The 12,065-nt window shown below is 51.4% G+C and overlaps 1 protein-coding gene across 1 annotated transcript in view; it reads right to left on the reverse strand.

The window, feature by feature from the left end:
- Window positions 1–10,619, reverse strand: part of Rasa3 (RAS p21 protein activator 3) — a 101,431-nt gene extending 90,812 nt beyond the window's left edge. Inside the window, exon 1 of the mRNA XM_075986237.1 lies at window positions 10,406–10,619. Coding sequence (XP_075842352.1) covers window positions 10,406–10,460 — 55 coding nt within the window. The 5' untranslated portion in view covers window positions 10,461–10,619. The remainder of the gene's footprint in view (window positions 1–10,405) is intronic.
- Window positions 10,620–12,065: the final 1,446 nt, after the last annotated feature.

Here is a 12,065-nt window from a genome sequence, read left to right on the forward strand (position 1 = left end):
ACAGGAGTCCTATGACCCTGAACAGACGCTGGTTCTCCCCAACCCCCACACTGCGCCTGGCTGACATAGCAAGCCAGAAGAGAACAATGACAACATCAGGCCCGACTGATTCTGTCCCCACATAGAACTGGCACTTCACATATTATCCAATTCTCCACGCTACTAGAAAGGAGCCATTATCATTCTCATTGTACATTAAACCAAGGGGCAGAAAATTCACAGAACCCAGGAAGGTCATCCAGATGGTAAACCACAGAGGCCTCTACCCCTCGGAGCCACACCCAAGACTGTGAAGCAGCAAGCACATAGACACAGCCCTGGAGTCTTTTCTCAAGCAGATGTGCAAAGAGATCTTTGCTCCACGCTCCCAAAATGTGACCGACAGTGATGAGATACTCTATTTCCTGAAGAGAAGAAGGGGGGACCTGAGCCTGACACATGCTTGGTCTTCAGAAGTGTTCAACAATATCCCCATTGCAATCTTCTTCCCAGCGTGCTGCTCAAGAATGCACTCAAACAAGGACTCCACCTCAGCACCCCATGCCCTATGGAAGCCTCTCCTTCCAGTTTTCAGTCTGACTTGACCGAAACCATAGCTTTCTGAGCCGTGTAGAGCAAATCTGGGGGGCAACAGGCCCCCTTCGAGACAACAAGTAGGGATGATGGGGGTCCTACATCTCCATCAGCTCATGACCAGGGAGGCCAAGGTCCGAGTAAATTTCCTCTCGAGCCCATGAGAGTCCCTCTGAGTCCTCTCTTTGATGTTCACTCTGAAAAAAGGGCTGTCCTGTTACCCTTTCCTTGCCCTGATGACAAGGACCAGCAAACTGAGACAGCATCTCAGGAGGAAGATGAAGTCCAACACACGATACCTATGTGCAGCCCCCTAATCAAGTCAGAGCCTCCCTGACGAACACCTACCCTGCATTTTCTTGGTAACCAGCCACTCTGAAACACACCAGAATCCAGATATATACTTACAACCACAATTCTGGCCATCATATTCCAAACTGTAGCAGTTGATTTGCCTCAAGACCCTGCCCGGTCATCAGCTTCCAGACCCTCATAGCCCATCAGCCGCCAGACCCTTAACCAGCCGCAACACAGCTGCATTCTTATGTCCACAGCACCACGTGGTGCAGGGTGCTACAGAGATGGGGCAGCCCGGCCCTGAGGTGGGTGGCTCTGTGGAGCGGCCCTGGGGCTGGGGAATGACTACACTAAGGAGGGTAAGAACAACAATCACAAGAAGGACGCCCCCGTAGTGTTTGACTCGGGACATAAGACCCCGTGGGACCTCTCTGCCTGCCAAACCCTCCTGATCCACTCCTTCAAGCCCTCTGGAGAAAATCATATCCTGGGGCTCAGCAAGGGGACAACAAAGGAGACAAAGTTTCCCCGCAGACGTCATGAAATATACTTCACGAAACAAAATTTAAATCAAGACACTCGGCAAAAACAGTGAAAAAAATTTTTTTCTTTCCATGTGACCCTTCATTTCCACTCGGGACATGCATAAACACATTCCTGGGTTCCAATACTGAGAAAGTCTCTCTAAACACTAAATGCAGTCCTGCCTGGAGCAGGAAATGATGAACAGCAAAAGGAATGTCACAGATTCCAGACGGATGGGACCAGCTGGGGAGCTGGTCAGCCACGCTCATGTCTCAGATGTTGCCTCCAGGACTCCTCAAGGGAATCGCTGCTGTATAACTGTAACCCAGGAATAGCCAGAGGCCTGTGCAACCGGTGCAGCTCAAAGCGGCTGGGTGTCCCAGCAGGGCCTTCATTCATGCTCTGGCCAAAGTCCAGCTGGCACAGGGCTTTGCACCAGCTCTGTCTGAAACAGCCAACAGGTAGAAAGTGCCCACGAGTCTCCCCCCCAACAACTGTCAAAACACAATGATCTGCAGGCAACTGCTTCCTGCTTCTCTTTAACAGGCAATGGTTCATCCCGGCCTGGGCTCCCTGGTTATGTCTTACCTACTGAATTCAAGCTCTGGCACCTGTCCATGCCTTCCTTCCCAATGATAAGGATTCAAGTTTGCTCCAGACTCATGTGGGTCTCGTTATGGCTTCCTGAGCACGCAGCTTAAAAGACTGGGCCTTGGCCTGACAAAAGCCATCTACGAGAACAGGTCAGAAACAAACAGAAGAAACGCCACGAGAAAAACTCTACGCTGTGGCCCAAAACATGAGCCACATTGTACTACACAAATAAATATAAAAGGCGTAAAATTCCAAAACAATCGTGAGAAGAGCTCTTATGGTGTGGGAATAGAGGAGCAGAATACCCAGATACCAAAGTCACAGTAGCAGAGGCAAGCTGTCTGAAGTTGTCTTGGACCCCAGGTGACAATACCCCACCCATGCAGGTAACAGGAAAAGTAAAGGATTTTGTGAAAATCAGGACTAATTTAAACTTTGCAAATCTCACAATGCCAGAAGTGACCTGTTCCTGTTGCTAAAGAAGAACCCCAACCCTCAACACAATTTGTACACCTTGCATACTGGGGCACGAAACTCTGCCCTGTAAGTGGCCACAACGCGCGCACGCGCGCGCACACACACACACACAAACACATATGTATATGTGTAAATAAACTCCTAACGACATCACAAGAGGACACCTTGAGAATGGCTTTTGACTTAACCTGAATGTAGGTCTCATGGTGCAGCTCAGTTCTCTCTCGCTACATCATGCCTCAGAAAGCCCCAGTGCCCGGCGTCAGATCTCCGGCGATACAGACAAGCACAGGGCATAATTCCAGCTCTTAGAACTCAGCTTTCCACGCGGAGGAAATGCCCTATTGTGTGTTCTTAGGTCAACAACTCCTTACAGCTCTGATCACCATCGCTAAGAGATAGCCTTGACACTCGGGAATTATCTTCAGTGCCCCTTCAGGCTTGGGGCCAGCAGCCTGCTTCCTCCTTCCTGTGCCCAGCCTAGGGCCGGGCTCAAGAGCTGGGGAGCAGAAATGCATTCTCTCTTCGGGAGCCGGCTGAGGCAGCTGTGCAGAAGAAAACCTGGCACAAACTCCGAATCCAGCAGCAGAGTCTTGGAGATCAGCCATTGAGTTAAGAGGTAGTGTCCTCTCCAGGCTCGGTGGTGGTTGAGCTTTCCCAGAATTCCATCCTGCAGCAGGCAGCTCAGCAAGGCTTCCCAAGAAGGCTGAGTATTCCATCTGCAGATCCAAGGGTCTGGAATTCCCCAGCTCAGCCTTCACCCTAAAGGCCATGGGAAAACCAGCCTTGTCATAGCGCTCATCCCAGACTCTAGACAAGAGTCCAGGGCCTTTGGGGCTTGCACACGAATGAATTTTCCGGAAGAGCCTCATGTTCCTGGACTAATGCTAATGGCCCCGTGCCCCAGTCTGATCCCCGCCTTGGAAAATCCCAAGTTATCCAGAGCCAAAACAAAGTAGATGCCCAGAGGTTCAGGGTCTTAGGACTAAAATACATCGCCACACTGAAACTGAACCATGCTCCAAAGCCAGGCTTTCTTCTCCAGGCAGCAGCTATCCTGGGACAGAATAAATCTCACCCCTCCTGAGAGGAGTATGTAAGAGAGGGAGACCAAGTCCCCCGGAAGCCAAGGTTGAGAAGAGAGTGGCATCTCTAAGCTTCCCTGATTCGTGACGCGGGTCTGACGGTTTCACTGGACAAGATGGAGCTCAGCTGGTACAGGGTTTGCAACTAGTCACCCTTGACACTGACTCCTCAGCTCTCTCTACTCCACGCTGCCGGGGGACACCAGCGCTGCTCAGCGTGAAGGGTGTGCTCCACAGACTAGTCCCATGCAGGCTGTTTTTTAAAAGGGTTTGAGAAGGACAGGCAACTCATTTGGGGGCTAGTTCACTCCTCTCTGGCAGACAAGTCCACAAGCTCCACCCCTTGCTAACCATGAAGACTCCTGGGCGCTATGAAGCAGACATGTCACAGGACACCTTAGTGGGAGGCAACCTTGCTTCTCTGCGACCTGGATGGTAGTGAGGAATACCCGTCAGGACCATGACCACCCTTCATAGGTATCTGTGTGTCCTCAGCTCCTCTCAGCTCGAAGAGCAGAGGCTGGCACTGGGGCAGCGCCAAGTTGAGCAGGGCCCAGCATCAAAGCAAATCCCAAGCGTTGACTCAGAATCTAGATGTCACTCTCTCTGCCTGGAGAATCACTGCTTTGTGCCAAGAAAACCCACCTGGAGAAGAAAGCATGGCTTTAACAGGCAGAAGGACAGCCCCAATAGGAAGCACTTTCAGACAGAAAAATTAATTATTTTCTTAACAAAAAAATCAAAGAGAAGCCTGACTGACAGTCTTAACCCTGGGAGGAGCTCAACTGCTACGGGGTCATTCCTTGTAGCCTCGTCACAGGGAGGGAAAGAACAAACTGGAACCCAAGAAAACAGAACTGGTCTCACGTTGCGCGGAACGGCCCAGAGGCAGCTTCCCTTGTCCTTCAGTGGATGCTCCATGACATATTAACATTGGCATTCACTTTGCTCTGTCCCCATTGTTTCGTTCCTTGGACTTCTGGCTATGGGGCTGTACAGAGAGCACTTCAGTACATGATTGCCATCTGGTCGGAGCAGGAACATTTCTGGTGTGCAGGTGGCGCCTCCTCTGCACCATCATAGACTGGTCCATACCTTGACAGGATGAACAGACCAGCATACCTTGACAGGATGGACAGACAGCATACCTTGACAGGCACCTACAGAAGGCCAGCTGTGACCCATGAGGTCCCTTTCAGCTCAACATGCATAGCTATACATCCCCCACTCACCTTGTGCCTTCCCAAAGCCACCCAGCACCTACAAGTCCCATATCTAAGTCCTGACGTGACCTACCTACATGTGTTTTCTGCCTGTGGGGAGGACCATTTACTCATCGAGTTGGAAGCTCCAGGCCAAATCATCTACGCTCCAAGTTGTATAGATAACCAGCCCCACAATATCAGAGGCAGGGAAGGACACTAGGGTCCATAGATCCATGGAATCCTCTCTCCGTGGGCAGAGCTAAAGCCATCTCTCTTCAGACTTTAGCCCCTACCCACTAATCAAAGTTCAGACCTCTCTGATTTACGCACAGCTTAGGCGGAACTCTAATTTGTACAAATTAACAGAACCAACAGCTTCAAATTATACTGGAAACATTGCCTCTGCCAGTGAAGATCCAGTCTTTGGTGCATGTGCAATCCCTGGGCTGGGTCCACAGAAGCATTGCTTTCCACTTAGACAAAGGAGACTAAGGTCAGAGAAATTAGGGCTCATCTAATAAAAACTGTAGTTATCAAGAACCAACCACTACCCTCTCTTGAGTCTCAGATTCTAAGAAAGAACTATCACCTCCTCTCCTCATTGACTGTCTGGGGCTCTGGTCCTAAAGACCAGCCAGCTCACCTCCAAGGTCATGCAACCACCTGGACCTTCAAAGGATTTGCAGAATCCATATTTTTGCTAAACATTTTCATACCCACACTTAAAACACACCGTCCCTTGCCCTCAGCCAGTTGCAGTTAACTCCTCAGTAAGAGAATGCATGTGAGACTTATGCATTCAGATACACAATGAGCTTCAGGGAATCAAATCAAAACACGTTCTGCCTTCCAGGCATGGCTGCTGCATATCACTTTGAGGCTACTATGTGACAGTCTGACCGCAGGCTGATCTCCTTGCTCGGATGCACAGCTCCTCTCAGACACCCATCCTGCTGGTCAGTGAGTCTCAGCCGTGTTCAACCAGCACAGAAGTCAGCACAGCCCTGCTGTCTACAAGCATGGACCAGAGCCCTGTTCAACATCCTCAGCATCCTGCTGCCTCCCTCCAAAGCTCCTCTTCAGCCCGCCAGCCAAATCTAAGATCATAGAGGAAGTAAAAGGCCTTATGAACTGACAGGAAATGACCAGACGTGACACAGGCTGGCTATTATATATGTGTGTGTGTGTACATACACACACATATATATCATAGATATTATATACATACACACATATGTATATCCCTTCATTGACATCAATGTCATGAGGTTGTGAAAATTTAAATTTAATGATTAATGAGATAGGCTCAGAGGTTACATGGACTTGCCGCTCTTCCAGAGGACCTGAGTCCTTTTTCCAGCACAGCTGAGCAGTTCACAACTGTCTCGGTATCATCTCTAGGGAATCCAGAACCCTCTTCTGGCCTCTGCAGGTATGGCATGAATGTGTACATACATACACACACACACACACACACACACGTACACAAGTACACACACACACATGCACATACACGAACACAAATAAATAAAACAATGAAACCAAATCTTTAAAATTAATGAGACAATGTGCATACACACCCTCGCTTGAAATCTGCATTTCTCTGCCTACCATAGGTGCACCAACCAGGCGCACCAATCTGACGCCCCAACAGGCAGCACCTGGACCAGCAGGTTGGAGCAGTCCAAGCCAGAGCTTCCCTAGCTTCCACAGGTCCAGATCTCCACATTAGTCTCAGGCAGTTAAAAATAGCACAGGCAGCTGAGCTGAGTTCGGTTAATGGAATACCCAAGTTAATTTTAGCATGAGAGAGCTCAAGGGAATCTAAAAATCTCCCATGCCAAGGACCACATTTGGCCCACATGGCATCTTCTTAGACTCAGGCCCAGAAGCGACTGTATCACAAAGGCCATGACTCACGAAACACCTCTTCTCTCTGACCAAGCCTTGGCCGGCCCATGACAACTGGGTTAACCCAGAAATACAACTGCCTCCTGCAGATCCATGGCCTGCAGCAACCCTGGTGTCAACACGTTGTGGCCAGCTGAGAGAACAACTTTGCTCAATGGGCTAACAGAGCCCTGAGCTCCCGGGCCTTGATCTAGCGCTTTGCCAACTGCTGCCCAATCACAGCTGACCAGCCAGGCGGGCTCACAGCCCTGTGTGCCCTCAGTTTGCACTTTTGCCCATTCTCCTTTCACTGGCTCCTCCTGCTCCTGGTTAGAATCTATTGTCAGCAGGAAGGCAGAGAAGCAAAGTGAGCCTGAGAAACCAACCCTGGTCCACAGCGACCCAGTCCTGCCGGATGCTCTGCTGGCCATGCCACTTCTCCACAACCACATTCTAAACTTAGTGCAGGACCACGGAGCCAGCCAGGATGCAGAGAGGCTGCTGTGACATCCACACAGATGGACTGGAGTCACCAAGGATCCAGAGGAAAAGCAGGATGCAGAGCCTGTCTTCCTGGGCACCCACAGAGCTCAGCCGAGACCTCAGCGGAAAGAAAAGCCACAATAGTGCAAGAGAACATTTCTGGTCTGGGAATGCAAAGCCAGAATTTCGAATTTTTATTTATTAATTCACAAATGATAATTACCTCTACAGCATTCAATGTTTTTTATCCAGGGAGGCACTTTTTTAAAACAAGTAATAAATATTATGCAAAAGGAAAACATGACTGGGAAGTGAAGCTACATTGCAACCCCAGGGAACACTGGGCCCAAAATAGCATTGCTGGGCAGATGAGCTCCGGCCACAGCTATCTGCCCAATCACCAGGCGGCATCAACTCTAGAGAGTTGGGCTACACACTTCCTCAATACAGCAGCCTCAAGGAAGCGTGGGTCAGTCACATGTGATGGCTGAAGAAACAAAGCAGTAATTGTTACCACAGATACTTAAGATTCTAAGTGCACAGAAGAACACATCCAAACAACCCTGCACATTTTAAATGGGGAAGCAACCAATTCTTCAAGACAGGACTTGAAAATGTTCTCTCTCTCTCTCTTTTTTAAATTAAGATACTTAACTTTTTATGTGGCCTTTCCTTCAAAGCGTAGATGGAATGAGAAAGAGGAAGAACAGAGAGATTCATTTCTGGTGAAACCAAGTACTACATTATGCTCTGAAACCAAGAAGCGAAGGCCAAGCCTCGTCACACTGGCCCTTCCCTAAGTCCTTACAGCAACAGCGGCAACCGTGTTTATCTATATGATTTTAGGGGCAACTGTCTCTCTCCTTCTCTGGATGGGGGAGGGTGTTGACTATGACAGGTCACACCCTTGTGCCCTTCTACCGGATGCAGCCCACATGGACTCCTGCTTTATCCAGATGGGGAAATGGCTGTGACCAGAAAGAGGCTCATCTGGGTCACCCTCTAAGTCACCAGCAGGATTGCTGGAAGCCAGCGTTCCTGGAGACAAGGCTCAGAGGAGTGTGTGTGTGTGGGCGCGTGCGTGCGTGCGCGCGTATGTGTGCGCGTGCGTGTGTGTGTGTGTGTGTGTGTGTGTGTGTGTGTGTGTGTGTGTGTGTGAAGAGGGAGAAACAGGGGCAGGCTGGGTCAACACCCCTGCCCTCGAGTTCACTACAGTGGCACAGCCAGCGACACTCAGGCAGATGTTAAGCATCGAGTGACCTGACCACAAACCAAGAACTGCAAAAGGAAACCCAGGAGCCCAGCCCATAGGGAGCCAGCATACCACCCACCTTGCTGGAGTCCTATTTTTTCTTCTGGTGGGATTCCCCTGGGGACCCCAGTATCAGACAAGAAGGGCAGCTAAGCAACACCAAACCCACACCAGTTGCCACAGCTGTTTTCTGGGCTCCAGAGGGCTAAGCCACATCTGTGCTCAGACACAGGAGGTAGGATCTATACGCAGAACTGTGTTCACTGCATACTCCACCCAGTGAACACACAGACACTACCCTCCGCCCTTGAGGAGCCCTGTGGGTAACAACCTTTGAGAACGATGAACCTCTTGGAGACAGAGCACATTTAGGGAGCAGACAGTTGGAGCTTGGGTACCTGTACCCAACCTAAACATTTGAGTGCTGCCCAGTCCCCTATGTCATCAGAGGCAATGAAGGCTCCAATCACACCCCTATTCAAAGTCTAGTGACAGAAGGAGACCTTAAGACTTGCCCCCACCCCTATTCCCCTAGTGAAGCCCCTAATCTGGCAGATGGTTTGGGCTACTGTCTTGGACATCAGAGCCTTCCCTCTGCTCTTGTCTTTCTTACTATGTCATTGTGGAAGAGACATCCTCTTTGTTTGATAAGAACTAAAACCCTTCCCTGTGTACACAGTAGCTGATGTTAGGACAGGAGCTAGGCACACTGTCCTGCTGACCCAAGGCCTGGATTCTACCCTCACGGTATCCCACAAGACCCCTCCCCCTTGCTGTCCTTGAGCAGAAGGGCACAGTACCCCTGGAGCCTGGTAGACTCACTTGGTGAGATGGTCTTGGCTGAAGGAAACTGGAGCTGGCTGCCCTCACACAAGTGCCCTTTGCCTTGCCCCACAGCGGCCAGAAGCAGCCCCATTCCTCAGATTGAAACTGACAACAATTCCAAGCACAAAAGCGAGAGAACTCCCTCCCATGCCCTCTGGGAGCCCAAGCACCACATGGTATCCGCAGCACTCTGAACCAAAGATCAAACTGTCTCGGCGATGATTCAAAATCAAAATAAGTCAGACAGGAAGCAACACGCTGATTGCGAGTAGCTGGCATTCCTCAGCCAGCATCGAATGTCATCAACAACCGACACTCGACTGTGGCTGTTGCCACCCACTAGAGGCCTTTTGACATGGGAACAGTCCAGTATGTGGGACGCAGTTCAGGGGGGAAAGACTACAGGAACAGCGCGCTAGGACCCAGAATTCCTGCCAGAAAATTGGCCCTTTCCCAGTGCGTTAATGGTTTGATGTGTAACGGTCACTTCAGAAAACCACTGTTAGGAAGTGGACTCACACATCACTCACAAGATTTAAAGAAAAAAAAAGCAACTGAGAAAAGCAAATTCTCCGGATTTAAAAAAAAAATCAGGAAGTCCTCTCCAGATCACTCCAGTTCTACTTCACTCCCTGCCCCCAGCGTTGCAGCAGAAGTCCGGAACAACCGAGAGCAGTCTGAATGCCAAGCCTGCCGGCCACAGCTCCCACGGCCAGTTCTCAATGAAAGGAGGGGGAGGTGCTGGCAGCTCCATCACCATGCCTGCAGCGCGCAGACATCAGTCGCGCGCGCACGGCCCCGAAGCCTGCAGCACCGCACAGCAGAAAGGGTGAAGGGGCGCCCCCTCCTTGGGAAGGAAGTTCCTGCGCACAAGTGGGAAGGGGACACTCAGAGACTGACATCAGTAGACCTGATCCCTAAAGTGGGAACACCCAGACAGAACCGCGAGTGCTCGTGCATTTAAACTCGGGCGCCCGAGACCCAGAGCGGTCCGGGAGCGGTCCTGCGCACACGGACACACGCAGGCAGCCACGCGCGCTCACGCACACAAACAGACGCCCCCGATGCAGGTCCCGCCTCCCCCGCAGTGCCACGGAGAACCGGGCTGACTGGGCGGCTAAGCACGAGTAGCTGGTCCAGCCGAGCCGGATACCAGGAGCAGGGGTCTGGGGAGCTGCCCAAGTCACCGCGGTCCTCACCGATCTTGATCCTCACGCTCTGGAAAACCCGCAGCCCTTCTTCCTCCACCGCCATGCTGCTTGTCGACCTCGTCAACGCGCGAGGGCCCGGCAGCGCGGCCGCAGGAGGAGGACAAGACAGGCGGACAAGGCCCGCAGACGGAGCCGAGCGGCGGATGCCCCCGGAGCCCCGCGCGCTATGGTCCGCGCTCTGCCCGGGTGCACCGCCTCGCGCCCTTCCATTGGCAGAGCTCGGGGGCGGGGCGGTGGGCGCCTTCCTTTGCCAAACCCCCGATCTTCATTGGCTAATGCCCCGCGTGGGGCGGAGCATTACGACTCCGCCTACTGCCAAACATTGCATCCCTTTGGTCGGATCTGTAAGGGGGCGGAGTCGGACTCTGAGGCGGGATCGGAAGGGACTCGGGGTTTAGCGGTCCCTGTTCTCAGGCTCCCCGCTGGTCTGATATATTCGGACCTGGGACAAAGAGAGGGTCTTGAGTACTGATCTGTGTTTTAACTGCCAGTTTCCGTGAGACTGACTCGCACTTAAATTTTAAAAAGGTATATTCAAGCAAAAGTTGTGAAAGGAAAACATTTCTTCTAGCCCAAGCTTCAACACCTACGAGAAGTGACACCTGCCGATCGCGCTGAATAAATCCAATGGTGATGCACGGCCAAAGTGAGGTCCCCGTGCCCAGCAGGCAGGCCCCGCTGTCCCCGGTGTGCTTGGGCAGCCTTTACCTGGGCCTTGAGTTTGGCATCCCAGGACCTTCAAACCTGTTTCCTGACTATTTGATTGGTGTCCAACTTTAGGATTGTTGGCTCTCTGCAGCCATCAGACCTTTCTGAGGTCCTATCCTGATCCTTCCAATAGGACAGGGTTTCCCTGCAGCTGGAACAACTCCCAGCTTTCTCCAGGGGCAAGCGCTCCAGGCTCCTCGGGTCCCTTATAGTAGTCACAGAAGTGTGCCCCACAGACTTGGCCCCGGGTGGGCGAGGAGTGGTGTCAGAGGCAGCCTCTTCAGTGGCCTTGAAGGTTGAAGGTGGCCCTTCCTTCAGCAGTGAAAGCTGGATGGGAGAGTTGTGGAAAGAATACACTGCCTTTGGGAAGTCTGAAAATCGAGAAAGCATTGGCTGTGGAGTCAAGGGGCTAAATCACTGGCACAGTACCTGAAAGAAAGGTGTGACACACACATCCCTTGGTGCTCTGCGGTAGCTCTGTCACCAGCAACCAGAGACCAGAAACACAGCGCACAGGCCAGGACTGTCAGTACAGCATTGGAATTCCAGAGTACCTGACGGCTAGAACCCGCCAAAAGCTGCTGTGTTGTCAGGTTCTGTGAAGGGACCCCTCTAAATAGACACATCAAAAAATCCTGAATTCCTGGCTTGAGAATTTAGGTCAGTAGCAAGCACATGGTTGGGCAGGGATGGAGTTGGGAGGGAGACAAGACAACATTACCAAAAGACTATCTTAGTTAGGTTTCTGTACTGTGATCAAACACGATGATCAAAACCAACCTGAGAACCACAAAACAAACTAGAAAGCTCGGAGGTGGTGATGCACCCCTTTAATTCCAGCACTCAGGAGGCAGAGGCAGACAGTCAGTCCTCTGAGTTCAAGGCCAGCCTGGTCTACAGAGTGAGTTCCAGGAAAGTCAGGGCTACACAGAGAAATCCT

The sequence above is a fragment of the Microtus pennsylvanicus genome, chromosome 9 (assembly GCF_037038515.1).
Source record: "Microtus pennsylvanicus isolate mMicPen1 chromosome 9, mMicPen1.hap1, whole genome shotgun sequence".
In the NCBI taxonomy this organism is placed as follows: domain Eukaryota; kingdom Metazoa; phylum Chordata; class Mammalia; order Rodentia; family Cricetidae; genus Microtus; species Microtus pennsylvanicus.